Here is a 24326-nt window from a genome sequence, read left to right on the forward strand (position 1 = left end):
GGAAGAAACACAAAATTTATTATATGCCTAAGGTGGAGAAGTATTAGATCCCTTTATATGAAAGATTTTTTAAGTTGCCATAGTAAAGTTCTTGCTATCAGCTACCTCAACATATAATCTTTTTTTGTTTTTGTTAATTTGATAATGTAGCATAAGTTCTTCTAAGGGAATTAATCTAAAGAACTCTTTATTTTAACAGGTTACTTTTGATCCAGAAGTATTTTTCAACATACTACTTCCTCCTATCATATTTTATGCAGGGTATAGTCTGAAAAGGGTAAGGTTTTTTTTGCATTTTACATATTTTAAATAGCCTTAAATTTCACATGGATTTTTATATATTTAATACTAAAAAGAAAATCATTTCTTTCCAGTGTCTCATTTCTTCTCTCCTAATTTTTTTGGATGCTGAAATTTTGATGTGTATAAGAATACTTTCTCTTACGGATTTCTTTTAGTAGTAAATAATATGTTAAGTACATTGGCATAGTACACTAGAATAGAAAGCTTTTTCTTGGTCAAATATTTGGTAAGTATTCTGTAACAGTGTAACTTTTCTTTTGTCTTGTCAGAGACATTTCTTCCGGAACCTTGGGTCTATCCTAGCATATGCTTTTCTTGGAACAGCAATTTCTTGTTTTGTTATTGGGTAAGCATTTGAAGTAGCCTTCAAATTATAATTCTAAGGTGATAGATTTTTACTTTCATAAAATATTATTATATTCCTGAATGTGTCTATAGACTTTTGCAGTATAAATGCATTTACATAGGTAATATGTTGTTTGAATTGTCCTTAAGGCTAAGATACTAACCGTATTTAAATGCTATGAGTTAAATTTGGAATTAACCACAGAGTACGATAGTAGATCCATCTTTTGGAGGGTATGGGGAAGTGCTGAGGATGGAACCCAGGCCTAGTTATATGCTGACCTACACCCACAACCCTAGATCCATCTTCTTATTCTTACCTTATTTTAACTCCTTTACCAGTTGATATTTTTCTAAAGTAATAATATGTCTATTGAACAGGTCAATCATGTATGGCTGTGTAACGCTGATGAAAGTAACTGGGCAGCTCGCAGGAGATTTTTACTTTACAGATTGCCTGCTATTTGGTGCCATTGTATCAGCGACGGACCCAGGTATGTTTTACAAAAGTGGAGCTGGAATACTTTTCCAGTAAAAGCATATGTACATGTTTCTCTGAGGTATAGAATTCATAAATAGGTATTTTCTTAGCACTATACTTTCTAATTATGGAGGAAAAACTGTTCATTATTCCTTTTGGCTTAAAATGTTCCTGTTGGCTTGAATTACTCTTGGTACAGGTGGTACAGTCATGCATGTACGGCTGGTGGTTTAAGCCTCCTGGCAGTGAGACATATGAATTACAGCCCTATTGTGAAGGTGTTAAGCATACATTTATGTTTTTCTTTTACTTTTTATTACAGTTGGCTCTTACTGGTCCATAAATTCATGCTGTCTGTATGAGATCTACAAAACATTTTATTCAGAAATTTAGACATAGGAGAAGATAAGGCAGGTTGCAGATTTGTTTAAAAAGGTCTTAATTATACACTTTTAAACTTGTAGAAAACCAGTTCTCTAAAAATCTTTTGTTTATATTCAGCTATTTGCATTTAACAGTACAAAAAAAGCTTTTAAATGACTTAAAGGCAACTATATCAAGACAGGCATGATTTTGGGTCATAAATAGTCTTTAGTACACATTGAGTAATTATTTTTGATAAATTGGCCTTGTGATAATGAAATTGGTTTGATATTAGCACAGTTTGCTTCCCTGAAATTTTAGTGTCATGTCTCCATAAGTTGTGTTACAGAATAAATTTAGTTGTACTGAGTAAGTTTTTAGTTTTTCTAATATAATATTGGTAAACTTAATAGCTACATTTAAATTAGGCATTTGGGTAAAATGTAGGATGAAGAGTTCAGGGTAGGGACAGAGATTGAAGGGCATTTTTTGTTTGTTTGTTTCTTTGTTTTATATTCACTTGTTTGTTGCCTAGGGTCAGATCCAGGGCCTTGCTTATTCTAGGCAAGCTCGCACCCACTGATCTACACCCCCAAAACCCCAGATCTAAGTTTGAACTAAAGATACAAGTTTTTTTTTTTTTTTTTTTTTTTTTACTGTGAATTAGGACTTTGGTGGAAGTTTGTACTGTTTTACCTTTTGACCTTGTAAGTTAATCATCTTCTTTAATTGTCATCCAGCAGAGTTAAAGATAGGATCTTAAGATTATCTCTGAATTCTGCAGTGTTAACTCTGATAACATGTGGTATTATGGGAAGGGGAGAATAAATTCTGGACTGTATCAGAGATGATTTGCAAAGATTACTTAGCCATTTGTATAGTTTAACATTTTTAGAACTCAAAAGCAAATTGCTTTCTTAAAGACCATAAAAGCTTTCCCCTTAGTGCTGCTCCTATTATCAGTATAAAGGTAGGAGAGTGGTTTGTGTAAACAGCCAGTGATCTCTGGTTTTTGCGTCCTCTCACAAGAAACTAGCTCAATTTCTCAGTGTGAGTAATCTGGTTTTGTCTTAGGAGTATTATCTGAACAGCTCAAGCAAAAATCTTTTGCTTCTATCAACTTGAACAATACAGTTTTTCTAAATTACGTAGGTACTTGCTCTAATTCCGTTATTTTGGAGTTAACTTTCTAGGAGTGTGAGCTATAGGTTTTCTTTTCAGAATTCTGCAGCATTGCTTCACTGTTCACTTTTTCTAGGTAAGCTTTGATATCAGTGTATTCCAGCTGCAATGTTTTGCAGCAGAAATTATATCTTAAAATTCAAGTTTCCTGTTTTCATGGTTGGCATTTGAAAGGCTCTCCCATCTCTGCTTATATTAGTCTTTTATGTTTGCTTGATTTTATTTAATGGATGAGCTGTATGTGACCTAGCAATTAAAGTTATAATGTAGTTTCTCAATTTTATCTGATTTTTTAAGAATTCCAATATAACTGCTTCTTTAGAAGAAGCATTTATTTTTTTCCTTCTCAAGCTATAATATCCTAGTAGTTAGATTTTTCAGTTAAATATGGCAGCTGTAATTCTGGTCATAATTTTGAATCTAACTCCAAAACAAAACCTGTATTTTGATTTTCCTACTGTGTTTGCTAAACTGGTGTGTTTGCAAGTCAAATATAAATGAATTGTAAGGCTCTAAGGAGGAAGTTTGAAGTAGAAGATGCTTTTATTTTGAGACAGGGTCTTTTTTAATAGTCCAGACTGGCCTTGAACTCACTATGTAGCCCAGCCTGGTCTTGAATTCCAGGTGGTCCTCTTACCTCAACCTCTTGAGTGCTGGGATTACAGGTGTGAGCCACCACAACTGGCTGAAGTAGAGGATGCTTTTCATATTATTCTTCATTAATGACTAAGGATTAGCTGATCTGTAAGAATTCTGAATGTATTCTTTGTGGAACAGAAATGCAGAAAATGAGGTTATTTTCAACTGTTTTTAAGAGAGAGAAAGGATATATTGTATTATATAATTAGGGGAAAATATTGACATAAAATCACTGAACCTTTAATATGGTGAAAGAATATTAAAGCTGTAGGAATAAATTTCTAAGTAAGAATCAATTTTTGAAGGAAATACGTTATATTTGTAATGTCTAATCATTCTCTGACTCTTTGTACTTGCTAGTGACTGTTCTTGCCATATTCCATGAGCTTCAAGTCGATGTTGAACTCTACGCACTTCTTTTTGGTGAAAGTGTCCTCAATGATGCTGTTGCCATAGTGCTGTCCTCGTAAGTGGTTTTTTTTAAAAAAAATATTATGAATGGTACAAGCAAGGGTACTAGGAACTGAAAGTTACTGGTTGAATAAAATGCATTATGCAGAGAAACATTTTGGAAGACTTAAACATTTTTTTGCAGAAATATGTATTTTATGAATAACTTGGAAAATTCAGAGGAGGGGAAAATAATCTGAATCTAATCACCCAAAAATAACTACTGTAAAACATTCTAGAGCATTTCCTTTTACTCTTTTTTTGTGTGATGTCTTTACATAATGGTGATTGTACTGATTATACAATTGCATAATCTCTTAACATAACATGACCACTTTAATAGATTAATTTTTGAGCAGGTAATATTTTCACATGGTTCCAAAATTAAAACTATATAAAAACATTTATGCATAAAAATTACTTTTTTACCAGGTGTGGTGGTACATGTCTATAATCTTAACACTTAAGAGACTGAGGCAGGAGGATCACTATAAATGAAAGGCCAACCTGAATTACATAGTGGGAGGCTGTCTCAAAAACCTAAAATATTAAAAAATTAAAATTCTTTCTTAATCTCATCCTCATCTATATCTCCAGCTCAGTAGAACAAACCATTTTATTAGTTTCTTATGTATCTTAGTGTTTATTAAGCTGAAAGTACAAATATGAATAAATACTCTTAATTGCCTCTTTTTTTATTTTGTTTTGTGGTGCTGAGGATTAAACTCAGAGCGTTACACACATGCTAGGCAAGTGTTGTACCACTAAGCTACATCTGTAGCCCTTCATTTCTTATTTTGAAAATAACTTAAAATATATATGTATGACAGTATAAATATATTCTGGTAATATTTCACATCAAAAGTGTATAGTATTCTGTACTACCTAATATGTAATATTCTATGTATAAACTGTTCTAGAGATTTGCTTTGTCTCTTATACTAGACTCTTAAAGGAGTTTCAATCCTTTGTTATCTCAAATGAAGCTATGCTGATTAACCTTAAACTTTCTTAATTTTGTAATGCATAGGTATATGGTAGACTAAATTCTCAGATGTTCTGGGTGGTTTAATGTAAACACATTTGTAATTGTGTCAAATGCTGCTAAATTGCCCGGGATTGTACCACTTTACACTTTAACCACTGAATTATGGGAAGATCTATTTCTTCATAGCTTCACCAACAGAATATTTATTAAATTTTTATATTTTTGCCACTTTGATAATTGAGAAGTATCTCACTATAGTTTTCATTTGTGTTTTTCCTTTTTAACGTAATCATTTCAGAAATTTTGTTTAGCAGTGTCTTTATTGAAGACAGTTACTGAGTAAGTAATCTTTTATCTAAATACAGAAATTATATATTTCTACAAGATGTTTACAGGTAGAAGAATGGATTTGAACTACTGAGGATCTCGATTTTACCTACTTACTCTTACTAAGCAAATATCTAGCCCTACTGACAGTTGACTTTTACTTCACACCAGAACTTTCTGTGAAAGAGAAGTGCTCTTTCCATTTTCTCTTTATTTTATTGTTTATTACATTTTGTTACCTAAAAAACAATAGTAAAGCACTGACTGGTTTACATAGCCTGATTGTCCTTGTGGCCTTATTGCAAAGTGGTAAGTTATCCTTTCTGAGCTATAATATAAATCCCTTAGATGTTATGTATCATATTATAAAAAGGTCAAATTCATTTTTGTGAATGCAATTTACATTAATATTACTCTTTTTCTCTATTTATCACTAGAACTTTTTTGCAGCTATCTATAAACTAAATTTAAGAAATGAAATGCAATAAACATTGTGTATCAAAGAAGAAATAAAGAAATGAATATTGTAGTTTTAATTTATGTGTGAGAAAAAAATGAAGTTACAACGATTATTGAAGTTTACAATCCATAGGTACATGTGAGATCATCAGCACTACTAAGTAAAACAAAAGAGTATGATACAAGCAATTAATTTTAGAATCATTTCTCTGTGGTAGGCAGTTTACGATTTAATCATCTTACAATGAAGTGATTTTTATCATTGACTTACTAGATTAAGAATTAATCAGAAAAATCTTTTTCTTTTGGTCCTGTTGTAAACTGGTATACAACTATGCCTTAGTTAGCTTTTCCATGGATAAAAGTAATCTACAGTGGACCCTGAAGGATAACTAGCTTCACAGACAAACAACTTGGCTTATGACCAGAATTTTAGGTTTAACTTACAGACAAAGTTTTGAGCTACTGTCTGAATACCAGCCACATGTTTGGTTTTAAACAAAACTCACAATGCCAGAAAAGCATATATAACCATACATAAGTGTCAGGCTGAGCTCAGATGTGCATATTTGTGGATGTAATTTTGGTCAGTGCTTTATATAATTGCCATGGTTACTGCAATCAAAATGATCCCCCAAAAAGCTAGAAAAGAAGCTAAAGAAGGAAAGAAAGGTAAAGAAAACAATCACAATTGAAAAGGAGAAGCAATTGTGGAGAAATATGAGAGTGGCATTCATGTGACTGATCTTGCTAATATGTACACCATGTCAAAATCTACCATCCTAACAGTCTTACAGAGAAAAGATTTGTACTATAAGGCAGCTAGTGTTGAGAAGCTAGAGTTGCTAAACGTGTTACTCAGATTAGTAAGTCACCATCAAAAGTGTTTCACTAGGTAGAAAGGCTATTATTACTGTAGATAAATGAAATGCAGATGGCAGATTATTGCCTGAGTCTGTAATTTATGAAAAAACTAGTACTATAAACTCAGATCTTGAGAAGGATACCCCATCAACGAGTGATAACGGTGAAACATTTTGTACCAGTAAGGGGTGGTTTCACAATTTTAAAGCAAGAACTGGGGTTTGTAGTATAATAGGCATGAGGAAGCCACCAATGCTGATAAAAAGGACTGCTGAAAATTACATATACAACGCTGAAACAGTAACACAGAAATGACTTTTGACTTCATCAAGTTTCCAACTGTGATGCAACTGATCTTTTAGGGGAAAAATGCCCAGGAGAATATAGATTACCCAGGAAGAGAAGAAAATGCCAGGCCACAAGCCTATGAATGACAGGCTAACTTTATTGCTATGTGCCAATGTGAGTGGTGACCTCAAGATAAAGCCTCTCTTGGTTTATCACTCCAAGACCCCTAGACTGTTCAGAAAACATAAATTATGGAGAAGAGACTAGGGGTCATGTGGAGATCTAACATAAAAGACTAGGTAAGAAGAGTAGTTTTTCTTGAGTGTATCAGGGAGGCTTTCTGTCTATAAAGAACTATCTAAAGCACAAAGTTTAGCATTCAAGGCTTTCCTCATCATGGAAAATGCTCCTATTCACCAACCAGATCTGGAAGAATAACTGGCTGAAGAATTCCCATGGCTCTTACTCAAGTTCCTCCCACCTAATGCAACTCTTCTATTGCAGCCTGTCGCCCAACAGGTTATAGCTAACTTTAAGAAGCTATACACCAAAGAACTGTTCCTGAAGTGCTTCCATATTGTCTCAGATACAAATTTAATCTTTAAAGAGTTTTGGAAAGCACATTACAACATCCTTTCCTGTGTGGGGTTAATCCTGGGCCATTGTCTGTCTAAGGACACCAAGATCTGCCTAGAAGAAAGTATGACCTAAAATTATGCAGGAGAGAGATTTTGAAGGTTGTATAGAGGAGCCTGAACCTTCAGTTGTCTCTGTGGTTGATGACACTATCACTATAGCAGACAGTGGTGAGGAACTGGTTCAGGAACTGTTGGAGGAACACTCAGAGGAATTGTCTACAGAGGAACTTTAGCAACTCCTGACTGATCCAGGTACATATCAATATTGAAGAATAAATGTGTTGAGAGAAAGTCTTTCTTATATTACTTCTCTCAAAGGGCCAGCTTCATCATATTACTGTAGCCTTTATGAAACAGGGTTCTGTGAGAGAATGAAGGCTTACAGAAAACAACTTGAGTAATTTCTTCCTTAATTTTCCTAGGGATGGTATATAGCTAGTACCATTTTGGCTTGATAGGAGATAAATTAACTTGTTGCATCCTATAGTGGAACTCTTGTGGAGGACCATATCTAAAGAGTATCGTTAATAGGGCAATTATTAGATATGTAAGTGTCTTAGTGGAGTTGACCAAATGAGTTCCTGTCCACAAGAAGAAAGGAACCCAGTTGTGTTGTTGGCTGTGGGAGGTTACTAACAGTAGTGCTGAGAGGTGTGTAGATCATCATTTTTCGTTTGCTTTTGATGTATTTTCAAGTATGTTAGATATAAACTGCCTTGTGTTGCATTCTCTTAGTTTGAAGATTTCTACTGTTATGTGTTGTATTTAGATGTTCCACCAAAGCCTCATGAAGTCCTTAGGTAGGGCTTTTTCAGAGGTGACTGAATCTAGAGTGTGTGGCTGGTTCATGGTACAGTGCTAGAATTAAGAGTGCTAGGATTAAGGGTGGGTGATTACTAAATCAGCCCACTGACTGGCTTGGAACCACCTAATTGGTTTGGTAGTCTGAATAAGATACAAGGGTTAGAAAGAGCTGTGTTCATCTCTTGTTGTTTTGGTACCTTCTGCCCACCATGAACAGTTTCTCCTGTATGATGTCATCTGCCATGCCTATCTGCCATGCCTGCCTTTGAGCCAATTATGGACTGAAACCTCAAAATTGTGAGCTAAATAAACCTTTCTTCCTATAACTTTGGGTATTGGGGCATTTTGTCTCAATGAGACAAAGATAGCTAAGACATAATCTGGTACCAGACAAGTGAGGGCATTGCTGTGACTGTGCCTAACTATGTGGTTTAGGAGCCTTTGGAACTGACTTGTAAGAGGCGGAAGAATTAGGGAAGATTTTTTAAATGCTAGTTGAAAAAGTAAAGGTGGAATTCTTGAGGCTGTATTTGACGGGAGATTCTGGTTAGAGCTCAGACAACCCAGATGCTGATACAAATTCTACTGATGAAGACTAGGCTCAGAAGATTTCTGCTGGATAGGACTGCATTGGTTGGTAGAGTTGAGACAGTGTGCATTGTGCCTTGGTAGAAAGTTTGTCTGCATTTTTCTTATGCCCAGAGATTTTGTATGAGACTAAGATTAAGGCCAGTGGAATAATTAATCTTGCAGAAGAAATTTGAAGACAGTCTAATGTTGAGGTGGTGGCATGGCAACTGTTGGCGACTTTTAGTTAGATTTATGTTTAGAGTCAAGAGCAAAGGAGAATGATTTAAAATGTTGTGAGTTTGGCAAGAAAGGAAGTTTCCTGTAAAGTTGTGAACTACAGAGATAGAGCAGAGGAGATCTTGATTGTTGCGAAGGAATAGAAAAGATGGCCTGAGGACATCACATGAAACAGCAGGATTCCAGCTTTTACAGCCTCAAAGTTGCAAAAATGAAAGACAATTCTGAGCAGGGTGCTCCTGAACACCATGTTTCAGAATGGTGGTGGCCTAGGAAAGTTGTTCCTTAAGACTGGGTTCATAAGCACTCATCCTCTACAGCTAAGAGTGAAGGAACTCTGGGTACTGCTCCAGCTGGCAGCAGACTTTGACATTATCTATGTGGCACTGTTTTTAGGTGCATGCATAATCCAAGAGTTGTGGAGTCAAGAAGGTTTCCACCCAGTTTTCAGAAGAAGGCCTTGGAGGCCAGGCAGTGTGCCCCTGAGAGCATGTTGTGTGAGGCTGTGAGTGCAAAGTCAAAAGTGCAGTGAAGACCCCAAAGATTTAGAGAAGCTAGGAATATGGCACATCTGGGGAAAACTGCAAGGAGAGAGCAGAGTAGGCCCAAGAGAGAAGCCATGGGACTTATGACTATCAACAGTGGTGTAGTGGTAGAGTCACCTAAGCCCATTAGAGTTCACAACTTGCCACAGATTGCTTTGGATACTAGACATGGAAATACAGCACTTAATGTTTGTCCTGCTGGATTTTGATCTTTGTGCCCATTCCTTTGTATTTCCCCACTTTGTACCTTTTGGAATGGTAATGTTTATCTTGCCTCGTTGCATGTTGGAAGTGTGTGTGTGTGTGTATGTGTGTGTGTGTGTGTGTGTGTGTACGCACGTGTTTTCATTTGTATAGGGTCTCAAAGCTAAGAGTTTGCCTTAAATCTCAGAGGAAACCTTGGACTTGGACTTTTAAGCAATGATAGAACTATTAGGACTTTGGCAACTCTTGGGCTAAATACTTTTTGCGTAAAGGGATATGCATGAGCCTTGAGGGGATGGGGTGGAATGTCATGACTTGTGTCTAGATGTTCCCCCGAAGCCTCATGCAGTCATTAGGTGGGATTTTTTCAGAGGCTGCTGGACCTACAGTGTGTGATTGATTCATGGTGCAGTGCTAAAATTGAGAGTTCTAGGATTAAGGGTGTAGGATTACCAGATCAATCACTGATTGTTTTGGCACCACTTTAATTCTGGTAGCCTGAATAAGATACAAGGGATAGAAAGAGCTGTGTTCATTCCTTGTTGCTTTGCTACCTTCTGCCTTACTACAAACCGTTTTCCTGTGTGATGCCTATGTGTCATGCCACCCTGCCTTGGAGCCAGCCAATTATGGATTGAAACCTCTACAAACTGTTTTCCTCTTTTAACTTTGGGTGTCCGGTATTTTGTCTCAGCAACAAGAAAGGTAACTAACACACCAACTTTGTATACTATGCATAAGCAGTCCTGAATCAAAGATGAGGTCACCCCTTTCTAAGGAATTCTGTTTTGCAATCAACAGGTTAAAGAAGCTCATGTTATAATTTATGCTGAACATAAGTTTTGGTATTTTGTTCTTTTTTTAAAATTAAAGTTATTTGTGATACATAATAAATACATTTATTGTGGAGAATATATGTATATCATATTTATCCTCTGTTTCACTTAACATTATGGTCTCATGGTACATTCATTTTCCCTCAAATGACTCAAATTTATCCTTGATGGCTAATTAGTACTTCATTGTGTATATGTGCCACATTTTCTTTATCCATTCATCTGTTTATGGCCATATAGGCAGCTTCCAAGATTTAGCTGTTATGAATTGTTCTCTATAAACATGCAGATGGTTTTTGTTTCTCTGTTTCTGTTGTTTGAATGTATTAGATGAGCAGCCATTTAAAAAATGTTACTGCTTTGAATCTGATCACTTCATATATTGTGTGAGGTAAATTTTTATATATTGATGCAGTATGATACATCTCACTAGTTAAAGATCCATAATATTCCCCTGAATGATACACCTTAATTAGCCTAGAAATTAAATTCATACTATTTTAAAATATGTTTTGGGTAGTCAATAACATTTTATAAAAGCAGAAGTAAGTAAACAAGGATGAATATTAGTTATCAGAAGTATATACTTAAAAATAAATGTGTTCACTTAATAAAACAAAATTGTTAATGATAATAGTTACTACTGGTAGTGGCATAGTTCAGTCATTCTTAATGGGGACAGTTTCACCATTCTTACCCTTTCCTTTGGGGATATTTGACATTTCTACTGATATTTTGGTTGTTATGAGTGAGAGTGGTTTGCTAGTGACATCTAGCATGTAAAGCTTTTAATGCATAGGACAACACCCTCTGTACCCTATTATTAATGCCTCTACTGTCCTGCTGTATGAATGTACTACAAATTTACCTCACCAGTCTCCTGTGACTAACATTTTGTGTTCTTCCCTTTTGTGTGTATTATGGTGCTTGTGATGGAACCCAAGACCTCACACATGTTAGAGAATACAATATATAGTTTAGAGAAAAAAATCACCCTATTATTCTACCACTCTGTCTCATTTTCTTTCCATATTGCTTTCTCCATTTTTTGTTACAGGAATATATATTTCATATGTAGTTATAATCATAGTGAATGCACAGTTATGACTTCTGCTTCTTCAATCAACCATAACCAAAGTTTTGAGGATTTCAAAAGGGTCCAAATAGTTACAGCGTGATTTATTTGACTCTACCCATTGTTAGCCATTTAAATTGCTAAAAATATTTAAGAATGAATTTTTGGTTTTTATATATTTTTAACTATTTCCTTTGCACTACAGTCCTAGACATATGGAGTACTATATAATAACTACAGCTCTTTTTATATGTTACTAAACTACTTCCAAAAAGTCTTTTTTACATTTTTGGAGGAAAATACAATAGTTCTCAATTTTTAAAATGTTTCAGGCAAATGCTAACTCCTAGACTGAAATCTGAGCTCATCTTTTCCACATCATAAAAATGATTTCTCAAGATCAGAACAAAACAAACTTCTTATCAGTTTTCAACTCATAATGTTTTCCATCTACCCTTAAACATTTTATTGAATAAAGAGTAAAATAATGATTATTGTGAATCTAGAATTTGCTTAAACTAATCCAGGGAAAGCAACCTTGAGAAGAATAGCATAGATATTTTATTCCAGCCAGCATTTTGGAAAATGCTGCCAGGGAGAAAAGAAGATTGTTGTGATAGTATCCTTTCTTTTTCTCTAGGCAACTGGTGTATTTAAATGTTATAAAATGTTCAAATCTCTTTTATAATGAGTTGGCCTTTTATGTGGGTAAGGCAATATGTTATTAAAGGCCATTTCATATTTATCAAAATAACATCAAATCTGTGGCCAAAATAATTTGGTTACTTTAAACATTTAAAGATAAATGTTTAATGTTTAAAAGTTTCATTTCAGATTGATTTTTTTTTAATCAGTACCAGGAATCAAACTCATGACCACGTGCTTGCAAGGCAGGCGCTTATGCTGCTGAGCTAAATCCCCAGCCCCTCATTTCAGATTGATTTTTAGAAATTTCAAATATGGCATTGCCTGAAATTAATGTTAGTGTTGCACTATACTTGAATAAAATAGGCACAAATTAAGAAATTTTAGTTTGATCTTAGCTTTTTAAAAAAATTGCCTGGGAAGTTTTAAAAAGCACTTACATATGATATGACAAGCATATTTAAAGCCTTGAACCAGGAAGACATAACAAAATAAAACTATTTCTTAGGAATGTGTTTTTCCTTCTCTTCTTTGACATGACTTGTTTGATATTTTTGAGACTGGGATTTTTATAATACTGGTACCTCAGTTAACTGAGATGAGAATTACTTAGTAACAGTAAGCACTGTTGACAGAGACTGTGTCAAGAGCAATTTTTGCAGCCATTTCTGTTTCCTGGGCTGGTGATTGTAAAAGAAGCTTTTCCAGACCAGGTTTAGCCTGGGGGAGTTCCAAGATAGAGCATGTCCCCTGTAATTGGCCTGGTACAGAGTGACTGACTTTTTTTTTTTTTTGTCTTTTGACTTTCTTTGAGAAATTTGGGGTGATTTTGTTTTCAGAAATATGTAGCATCCAGCCTACATATGCTCAGAATACTGTTGAATGGATTAAAATCCCTCAAAGGGCCTTTCTAACACTTTTCCCCCCTAAAGTTCACTTTAGTGAGTGAATAGATAGATATTAGGCATTTGGCCCATTCTAGTATTCTAAAAGTTGGGAAGGTCCTTCAGTCAGCTTTTTTTCCCCCATACTAAATCCAAAATGTGACCCGGCAAAGTACTGAGCAGTGTTCTTATGCTTTTTCTGGAATTTGCATTACTTGCTTTCTATTAGTATGTTTGAGCTTTTGGACGCTCAGTACCTCTTCAGCAGTCACAATAGAGTAATGCTGCACAGTATTGAGAATGTCTCAGTACAATTTTTATAAAGAGGCCTTTCCATGTTTTCCCTCCCAAAATTATCAAGGAAAGACTGAGTCTTCTTGCTAGCTAGATAACACTGCATGATTTTTTTTATAACTTTTTGTTTTTATTTTGGAAAGTTCAAATCATGAGGTTCAGGTTTTGTTTTTCTCCCTCTGATTTCATCTATCAAATTCTGTGCTAAGTAATGTTTTTAAAGTAAAAGCACTTCTAGAAATAAGAACATCTCTCTCTCTTTTGTAGCTCAATAGTCGCGTATCAGCCTGCTGGAGACAACAGTCACACCTTTGATGTCACAGCCATGTTCAAGTCTATTGGGATCTTCCTTGGGATCTTCAGTGGATCTTTTGCAATGGGTGCTGCTACTGGAGTGGTGACAGCTTTGATATCCTTTTTGTAAATTTAACCAAATGAAGTGGTTAAGTGTTGTAATTTGTGGTCTCTCATATTGGTCTGATAAATGACTAACTTTATAACCAAGTACTTGGTCTGAAAACATGAAACAATACATTTTGTCCTAAAACTTTCACTTGTAAGAATCTAATTAGACACAGGCACCCCTTGAGTATGAATTGTAGGGTTGTAGATTAAGTTGATGTGAATTGAGATGTATTCCGAAGAGCCTCTTGAATGTTCTGTGTTGCTGGTCAGCCTGGTAGTCTTCCTCTCAAACAAACAGGAAATTTATGACCATGATGCCACATGGACTGAATATAATTCTCAGAGAATATATACGAATTCATCCTAGCTCTCCTAAGTTTAGCTTTTGTGCTATAGAACCGTGGGCTGGGAGCCCAGAGCACCTGGTTTGTAATCCTGATACTGCCACCAGTTAGCTGTGAGAAATACTGGGCAAACCATTTTTATACTCCATTCAAAAGACATTTCCTAATTGTCTGTATGTACCAGATGCTATGCTCTTGGGTCCTTGCCTCTCCACAGTTTGCCGTGTTGTGGTAGGGCTCAAACAAGGTAAACACTTGGGAGTCTTCTTTGCATCTCGGTGTAGGAGAGTGGGGCAGGGAGTAGTAGGAAAGTTGAGTGGAATACCACGAGATGATGGGTAAAGCATCTCTAGCTATAAATCTTCTAAACAAATGCATGATTCGATTTTACTTTGTGCTGGAAAAGACTTCTGTTATGGCTTTTTGAGGCAAACCAAGACACACATATGTGCAGTAAAATTCTAAAGAAGGAACCATGCAAATTTCCCTTTTTCACTACAGGTTCCTTTTTCACTATAGGCTCCTTTAAGTCTTGAATGTCATTTTATTGTAGTAGGTAGTTACTGGAGTGGCTCTAGATTCTAGCCTGAGATTTGTCACAGCTTACCTTGTGCCCTTTTGTTGCCAATGAGCAAATACTTTTTGTACTAAAATAAGTGAGTGAAGTGCATCTGTTTTTTCATCGTGGAATGAATGCTCTACATCACAGAGGTGTTGGCAGAATTAAATAAATGTTTAGGTGTTTTTATAAGTACGAATTGCTATAATTATGGAACATGTCTTGCTTTGGGCTACAAAGTTAGAGTGGCATGTTGTGTATCTAGTCGGTTGATCTTGTCTTTACCTGCTCTTTTTGTGGGGAGCAGCATTAAAGATTGAACCCAGGGCCTTTGCACTGAGCTGCATCTCTAACCTTTTTACTTTCTAGTTTGAGAGAGTTCAGCTAAGTTGCCCAGGCTGGACTTGAACTTGTGGGTATTTATTTGTATATTTTTTGGTTTGGGTTTTCTGAGACAGGGTCTCACTATACATTCTAGGTTGATTTTAAATTCACTGTATAGCCCAGGCTGGCTTCAGACTTATGGCAATCTTCCTGCTTCAGCTTCCCGAGTGCTGGGCTTACTGACGTGTGCTACCATGCATGGGTTTGAACTTGTGATCCTCCTGCCTCAGTGTCCTGTAGTTCTGGGAGTACAGGGTTATATGGCAGTGCCTGGCTGTGTCCTGTGTGGTTTCTGGCAAGGTATGTGATACCCATATAGTAGGAGGAACAGCTAAACTGCGAGGCTTCCTTATTGACAGGAAGACAGCTTACTGCTCAGTAAGATGCTTACTCTGAGGGTTTCTTGACATTGGTGTTTCCTTATTTTGTAGCTTTGGTGCTAGGAGAGGCTTGAGAGCCCTTCTCTTGCTTTCTTTGTTGCCTTGCTTTAATTATTATTTTTCTAGTTATACTTCAGGATCCCAAGATCTTGTTACCAAGCTTAACAGTCTCACGTGACAAAGTTCACCAAATTGCGGGAGTTCCAGTTGCTGGAGACCGGCTTGTTTTTCCTGATGTCCTGGAGCACCTTCCTTTTGGCTGAAGCATGGGGCTTCACAGGTAGGTTCCTTTCTCCTTTGGATTATAAACCCTCACAGGAGATCAGTAGTGAGTCACTTCTTCTACAAGTGGATTAGCTGCTTTAGTATTTGAACGAACATGTTATTCATATTGGGATTCAGGCTGTCATTTTAGAATATAAGAAAAGAGATTTTCAGTGGAAAATCCAACAAAGTAAAAGTAAATGAAAATGTCAATACTGTGCATGTAATCTACTTCTGTAAAATAAGAATCAGTATGAAAGGTGGGAACCACTCTGACATGAGTTTGGAATTCATTGTCTTTGTAGGTGTGGTTGCAGTATTGTTTTGCGGCATCACACAAGCACATTATACATACAATAATTTATCCACAGAGTCTCAGCATAGAACCAAACAGGTAAGACAAACTGTATAGTTTGTAAATAAAGTTTTCCTTCTCAGTAAAACAGAAGCTTTACTTAAAAAGAATTAAAGAATAATCTTTGGTCTGGTCCAGGTTCAGTCTAGTCTTCCTTCAGCTGTAGAAATGGGTAAGACTGGCAAGGTAGTGGGTGATGGCTTGTGGACAGAGATGGTTTAGCAGCACAGCTAGGGATTATTTCTCTTGTGCTTCCATTAATCACTTAGCTTCTTCATCTCTTGTTTACTAATCTAGTGATGTTTTTTGTCCTTCTGAAACAGGGTCTCGCTATGCAGTACAAGCTAGCTTTTAGCTCATTCTGTAACCCAGGATGGTCTAGAATTTGCAGCGATCCTCTGCCTTGGCCTCCTGAGTGCTGGGATTACAGTTGTGTGCCACCACACCTGGCTAATCTCGTGATTTTTAAGAGGAGTGTTAGGCAGCTCACTTTAGTTTAATCAGAGCTGCTGTGGTGTGAAGCAGGGAAGATTACCTCCTAAATGGGCTAGATTTGCTAGGCTAGCCAGGGAACACTGACTTTCTTCAGTCTTCACTCAGGCCCTGCAAAGTTGCTCTTTCCAGGAGACTGCTAGTGATCGGGCACTGAGTGATGCTTGTGTAGGGTACTTGAAAAGAACTATGAGGAAAATAGGCATCGACTTTTCCATTCTTAAGAATTACATAGGATGGGGGCTGGGGTTTTAGCTCAGCAGCGTAAGCGCCTGCCTGGCAAGTGTGAGGTCATGAGTTCCATCCCCAGTACCAAAAACAAAAAAGAAAGAAAGAAAAAAGAATTACATAGGACATATACACAAACAAATGTACTATCTGGGATAGAAATAAGTGCATGCTTAATGATGATTATGGTGAGAACTAGGGATGTTCAGTTTTGCCAGATGGTCTGAAATGGTGAAATGAGTGTGGAAAGACCAAATTGTAAAGCAGGCTCAGTGGTTCCTTTTCTCTTTGTCCTGGAGCTGCAGATTTAGTTTATAATCTGTGCTTTCCTCAGCCCATCAGAAGGAAATTAGACTCCCCTTCTAAACATATATATCAGGGTTGCAAACCCTTTTTACAAATTAATTCAGTGCGCTAAGTATAAAGAGGAAAACCAGAGGGGTTCAGCTTTTTCTAGGTAGCAAAGTGGGACATACACACCACGGGGTAAGAGCTTCCATTCCTGGCACTGATACAAAGCTTGTGTACATAAAACAAATACTGTGACTAGTAGGAATCCTAGCTTGTGTGCTTTGGATTCCATATCATATAAGACATCAGGCATCGTGCTGTGGAATGGCTTAAGTCTCAAGAACCCAGACTGCTGTTATAGAGGAAGTATTGTGAATAGAGATGGGAAGGATTTGGAAAGGCCTAGGGGAAACAGGATAAAGGCAGGAATAAAAAGACAGTAAAGTATATATCAGAGGTTAACAAACTATCACTCTTAGGCCATGTCTGGCCCCTTGTTGGCTTGTGAGCTCAGAGTGGTTCTTTACATTTTCAAATTATTGGGAAAAATTAGAAGTATATTTTGGTGACCTATCAAAGTTAAATGGAACTGAGACTTCAGTGTCCATTAATAAGGTTTGGCACATAGCCACACTCATTTTTAGATATATGACCCATAGCTCCTTTTATACTACACTGGCAGAGTTGAGCAGTGTGTCAGAGACCCTACAACCTGTAAGGCCTCAAATATTTGTTCTATGGCCCTTTATGGGAAAAATTTGCCAATCCCTGTGTTCCAGATTAAAACCACTGGGAAGTCACGGTGTTGTCTCAAATCCTGGTTCCACTACTTGCCAGATGGGTGACCATCAGTTTTGCTATCTGAAAATAGAGATAAGGCTAGGCACAGTGGCACACACCTATAGTCCCATCTGCTGTGATGCTGAGGTGGGAGGATTGCTTGAGCCCAGGATTTCAGCACAGCCTGGGAAACAGTAAGATTCTGTCTCAAGATGGGTAGGGGAAGAACTAGGAGTGTAGCTCAGCAGCAACTCTTGCCTAAAGTGTGAGGCCTTAAATTCAATCTCAAGCACCTTAAACAAACAAAAATAAATACGATAGAGATGATAATAGTACCTAACTCATGGTGATGTCATAAGATTAAAATAAGAGAATACACGTAAATCCTTAGTATAGTATTAGGCACATAGTACAAACTAGACATACTGTAGTTATTATTAAGTAGGAGCAATAGTATATTAAGTCAATTAAAATCAAATATACTTATTTTAATGTTTATTCTTTTTAATAATAACTCTGCTCTGCTTTAAGAAGATTAATGTGCCCAAAGCCACACAGCTAACAAGTAGAAAAGGCAGGGTTCAAGTCTAGGCATTTTGACTCTGGAGCCTATGTAATCAACCCCCTTCTGGGGAGCTGTGATGGCCAGAGGGTTACCAGCTGACAGAGGGCCTTCCCTACGTTAATTCACCAAGTCTTATGCACCTGCTGTTGGTGACACTTGGGGAGGTAATGATGTGAACAGGGTGGGGCCGGATAGGCAGCAGTGGGGAGGGCACTGGGTGCATGTGCCCTGTTTTTAGGAGGTTTAGTCACTAATTAAGGGCTAAGACTCATGGCAAAAGTGAAGTCTGTGGCAAGCCAGTGACATGTGAGTAGTCATGAAACACTCTGCCAGGCGGAAGAAGTTGAGCTGGATCTTAGAGCTCGTAGACAGTGATGTATCTCAGAACTGCCACTTTTAGAGTGACTCATCAGGTGGGGAGTGGGAGATGAGGTGTCTCCTAGATGCCAGTGAGGGTCATCTTGTAGTATTCTGAGTGAAAAGTGATGAAAGCTAGACCTGGGCAGTGACAGGGCCACAAAAAGGTTCCAAAAAAAAATTGACAGGGTTTGGAAGAGGAGGAAGAGGAGAGAAATGACTGAAAGTGGGGATTTGGAGAAAGGAGGCTGATTGGCGGAAGTGAGGGGGCACTGTTTTTGGCTCTTTCTGTGGGACTGGAAATGTCATCTCTCTGCATTTGCTTCCTGTGAGTCACGTATTTTGGGGTGTATTCATGAACTTTACGAATTTGAAGTGTCTGTTTTATTATCTTAGTAATACATTTTCAAATTGTGTAACAATTTATTTACTGGACTAACCTTTTAAAATTTTGTTTCAGTTGTTTGAGCTTCTCAATTTCTTGGCAGAGAATTTCATCTTCTCCTACATGGGGCTCACACTCTTCACCTTCCAGAACCATGTCTTTAACCCAACGTTTGTATTAGGAGCATTTGTATCCTTTACTGTACGGTCTGTAAAAGCTGATTCAACTGAGATTTTCACATGGTTTTGAGGATGGGATAATAAAAATACATTTAAATATGTTCAAGGCTGGGGATTTAGCTCAGTGGCATAAGTGCCTGCTTGGCAAGTGTGACGTTGTTAGTTCAATCCCTGGTACCCCCCCCAAAAAAAAAACACAATTATTTAAAAATGTTCAGTTTGCCTCAGAGTAAAACAAATAGAGTTCTCAAATCTTTTCGTATTCTGTTCAGTTGATTTTATTCTACCCTATTTTTATTTGTTTATTGCACAAATAGGTTGACAGATTGAAATGACAGAAAAGTCTCCTATCATTCTGTTCACTCCCAAAGATAAAACTGTTTGTCCTCTGTTACTAAAGAGAGGAAGAACATAAATACGTGAGAACAGTTAACAGTCTATGCCATAGGGCAGGAGGTAAAAGGTGAGGAAGGGTTGCATAAGGCCACTTTCACTTTTCCCTGTTTCATGTGAGCAAATTAAGTCTTTACAGAGTTCAAAAGAAACTGAATATATAAGAGTAGTCCATAGTGTATGACTCATGAGAAGACCAGGAGAGACAGAATCTAAAGCATGTGGAGAGCCACTGACCTTCATTGTTACAAAGGAGGGCGAGATGTATGGAGAGGAAGGGACCCATCCAGTAGAGCTCTTAGCTGATCTCTTCTGTTTTTAATCTATAAAGTAGAAGGTGGAATCAGCTGCCAGACTGAAGTAGGTCTAGAAGTTGTCTATTCTGTTACAAATTGCTCTAAACCTGAGCAATTTAACACAGCAAGTATACTTTTCCTCATGTGGATTCTGAGGATCAGGAATCCTAGAAAGCCTACCTTGGTGGTTCTGGCTGCAGAACCTTTCAGGAGGTGGCTGGGAGAATGCATAAGAATTGACTAGTGCTAGAGGGTCCACTTCAAGCTCACTCACCTGGCTGTTGGCAGGAGGCTCCTGACTTTCACAGGGTCCCTTACATAGGCAGCCCACTACATGGCTGCCACCAGAGTGAGGTAACTTGAGAGAGTACCAGGGTAGAAGCCAAAGTGACTTTCATAATCTAACCTTCCAAGTGGCAGACTTTTGTTGGTCACACAGACCAACCCAAGTTGATGTGAGTGGGCCTACAAGGATATGAGTACTTGATGTCTTACTTATTTTTCTTATTGCTGAGACAAAATACCTGACACCCAGAGTTAAAGGAGGAGAGGTTTATTTAGCTCATAGTTGTAGAGATTTCAGTCCATAATTGGCTAGCTCCAAGGCAGGGTAGCTTGGCAGAGGGATTTCCCAGAGGTGAAACAGTTCATGACAGCAGAAGACAACAAAATCAGGGAAGGGAAGGAAGGACCAAGCCTCTTTGTGTCCCTTATGTTGCATGCAGGCTACCTGCCCTAAGACAGGCATCACATTTACGCCTGTAATCCCATCATTGGACCATGAATCAATCTCAAACTAGATTCAGCCACCTCTGAAAAGCCTTCTATGACTACATGAGGCTTTGAGGGAATATGTAGCACAAATTGTAACATTAGGAGTCCAGGATCATGAGGAACCATCTTACAGGCTAGCTTCCATGGGTTTTGAGGAAGGTGGAGAAGTTTATGAAATAGTTGCAGAGGGTAGGAAAGTGTGAGTTGACCAAGTGGGCCATTTAAATTTGAGAACTAGATATTAATGGTAGAACTGTCTGCCCTATTGTGTAACTTTTTCAAGGTGAAGGTAGCTGTGAGTATGCGGAAATGGGCTAGTTGGGTCCATTCAGTTTTGGGGTTTTGTCAAATGGATGCAATAAAGACTGGGGGCAAAGCAAATGTAGGGTACTGGAAAGGGTATTACAAACATGCAGATTAGCAGGCAAATGAAGAAAGGAGAGGACTCCCTAGCAGAGGAACATGCAGAACCATCTTTGGAGTGAAAGTCCTGGTGAGGGAGAAGGATGGCTGCAGTGGGGTTGTTGAGTGTGAAATATGGAAGGCACGATGGAAGATGAATGTTTGAATAAGTAAATTTCAAAAGACGTATTTGTCTTAAAAACAAAGAAATAAGCAAAAAACTCTCAGGAGATTCTGCCCATGAAGTCAGTAGAAATTTTTAAAATTAAAACTAAAACTATAGTTTCTTTGAGAGAAACGTAAGATCTGTGTCTTTGGGAAGAGCATAAAATCTCTATTAGTAAGAGATGTTACAGAAATACTATTCTGCAGTCTTCAGGCAAAAAAGAGAAGAAAGTCCACCTGTGAGATCAGTAACTTCATATTCTATAAATATTCGAGAAATTTTTGGGGCAGAGTGTATTTAATCTGAGAACAAAGTTAAATGTTTTTCAATAGGTTTCCAAATTTGTCTGGGATTGAAATTCCTCATTTAAAAATAATCTCTGAAAATTACCTCTTAACAGGAGAGAGTTCTTCTCTCTGGATTCATTAGGGTTTCCTATGACTCAAATTAACGCAGGTTTACACAAGACAGAAATTTGGCGTGTAAGAGCCCAAGTTGGTGTGGCAGCTGTGTTCCACAGTCTCAGGGACCCAGGTGACCCTAGTGCTGCTCTAGTTAAGAAGTTGCCCTTTTTGTTGTGTCGTAGGCAGGTAGGTCAGCCCTGTAGCTGTGATTCACCTTTAAAGGCACCACGTAGAATATATGCACCTTACTTTCATGTAAAGTCACAGCTTATACTTACCTGCAAGAGAGGCTGGGAAACATACACTTCATCTTGGCAAACTGAGGTCCAGAGGGAGGAGCACCTACTACTAGAGAAGAAAGGAAGAATAGATACTGGGGCCAACCAAAAGTTGTTGCCACCCTGACCCATAAGCTTTTTTTTTTTATTGTTGTTTGCTTTTGTTTCTTTAGGGAATCATTATTTGAAATAAAATTTTAAAGACTGGAATGCATTTTGATTTACAAAACCTCATGCCCAGTTTGCCCTATGACTAGTATCACAGATCTGCATGGTACATCTGTCAAGGCAAATGAGTCGATACTATTATATTATTATTTATTAAAGTTTGTGTTTTCTTTAGGTACCCATGGTTTTTCCCTACTACCCCTTTTCTCTTCCAGAGTCTCATCTAGGATACTATATACATTCGGTTGTCATGTAGCTTTAGGTGCTATTTGACTGTGTCAGTTTCTCCTCCATTCCTTATTTTTGATGACCCTTGAGAGTTTTGAGAGATACTGATGAGGTGTATTATATAATGCTTTCAGGTTGGAATTTGTCCAATATTTTTCTCATGACTAGACTGGTGTTATGTATTCTTTGGGAGAAATACTACACAAGTTAAAGTGCCATTCCTAGCACATCATAGCCAGGGTATACGTTTGTTTTTTTGTTTTGTTTTGTTTTTTTAAATTTTATTTAAGGAGAAAAAAAAGCAGAGAAAGGGTACAAGTTATACAGATTTACAGAAAAAAATAAACAGTAGGAAATCACTAGTTAATGGATTACATACTGTCATCTTAGAAATAATTGTTCAAGTCACAAAATTAAAGCTTGTAAAGTGGACATTCCAACAGTGAGACTGCAAACAGTTCTGTTCAATGATCACACAAAACTCAGTGATATCATTATCTATCTTATACTTAAATATACATGCAGTTATATAGTTTAGAGCACTTTCTTTTCCTCTCTTTTGTGCAATGACAATTACACATTTTGGGTTTTGTTGCTCCAACAGTTCTTATTACTTTTTTGGAAGGGAGTAGAACCAAATGTGACATAACAGAACAGAGTCAATCAAATCAAAAGGGTGGACATAATAGATAATGTAAAAGCATAATACAAGGTGATCAACAATGGTTACCATAATGCCTCCCGCTATCTCTAACAGGATTGCCTATATCATCAGTTATAATAAAATTGAACAAAACAGTAAAGAACAAAACCGACAAAACCAAAACATTGAAGACATTATAGGTCTTCAAAAGTAGATAATAGTCAACGAGAATGGGCGTCATAATGAATCTCACTATCTTCACAGCTGTTGCTTAAACTTTTGAACCTGGTACTATTCAGAAAAACAGAATAGGGGGACATCAGTCAAAAACAAGATGGTGAGAGTAATACAGGGCTTTAAATCAAGATAATGGAAAGTCAAAGTGGGTTACTATAATATATCCTGCTATTTTTTATTTATTTTTCCCTTAATTAAAAGAATATAAATAAAAAAGTAAATAATGAAGTGGAGATTGAGATAAAAGAGGGCATAACAGCAAAACAGCGCAGATCAAAACATAACCATTGAAGCAGAATAGTACACATTTGTTAATACATTAATGTTGGTGGGAGTCTTACTCAGTTGGCTGAGTTAGTGTTTGTCAGGTTCTTCATTGTAAAATTACTCTTTTATACTTTCTGTAGTGTGCCAGTTGGAAAGAAATCACCTCATGCAGCCCACTTTTAGGGAGTGGTAAGTTAGGCTTCACCTCTTCCAGAACAGAGTATCTATACAATTACTCTAAATCCTTTACACAGGAGATTTATCTAGTTTCTTCATTTATTGTTTTGCTCATTTATTTATTTTTATCAATGTGGATTCATTGATACTAATTTATTCTATACTTTACATTATAATGAATACAACTTTTTAACATTTGTTGCTCAGACTATTCCAACTTTGGCCACTGGGAGATCTTTCAGTGGATGTCTGTGTCCTCTTGACATATCCATATCCTATCATTGTGGGTTTTGCTTTGGGTTTCATTTATTTATAATTTTTTTGGAGTACCTCTCACTTTATTGAACTACAAGATGTTTCAGGCTCATTTTGAATGTTTTCTACCTCAATTTGAGACTTGGTCATTTCTTAAGGAGCCCTAGTTCCTTTTATTGGAGAGTGTTAGAAACCAAAATCTGGCTTTAGGTGTGCTCAAAGCTATCAAGTGTCCTTCTAGGCCCTCTC

General features: G+C 37.0%; 1 protein-coding gene across 1 annotated transcript in view; it reads left to right on the plus strand.

The window, feature by feature from the left end:
- Slc9a6 (solute carrier family 9 member A6) overlaps positions 1 to 24326 on the plus strand; it is a 56841-nt gene that overhangs the window by 11137 nt on the left and 21378 nt on the right. The window contains exons 3-10 of the mRNA XM_063246448.1: positions 200 to 277; positions 573 to 649; positions 1030 to 1142; positions 3674 to 3779; positions 13689 to 13830; positions 15668 to 15773; positions 16063 to 16151; positions 19286 to 19399. Of these exons, the coding sequence (XP_063102518.1) occupies positions 200 to 277; positions 573 to 649; positions 1030 to 1142; positions 3674 to 3779; positions 13689 to 13830; positions 15668 to 15773; positions 16063 to 16151; positions 19286 to 19399 (825 nt within the window). The remainder of the gene's footprint in view (positions 1 to 199; positions 278 to 572; positions 650 to 1029; positions 1143 to 3673; positions 3780 to 13688; positions 13831 to 15667; positions 15774 to 16062; positions 16152 to 19285; positions 19400 to 24326) is intronic.

The sequence above is a fragment of the Cavia porcellus genome, unplaced genomic scaffold (assembly GCF_034190915.1).
Source record: "Cavia porcellus strain 051 isolate PalLab524CR breed Dunkin Hartley unplaced genomic scaffold, mCavPor4.1 scaffold_3, whole genome shotgun sequence".
In the NCBI taxonomy this organism is placed as follows: Eukaryota; Metazoa; Chordata; class Mammalia; order Rodentia; family Caviidae; genus Cavia; species Cavia porcellus.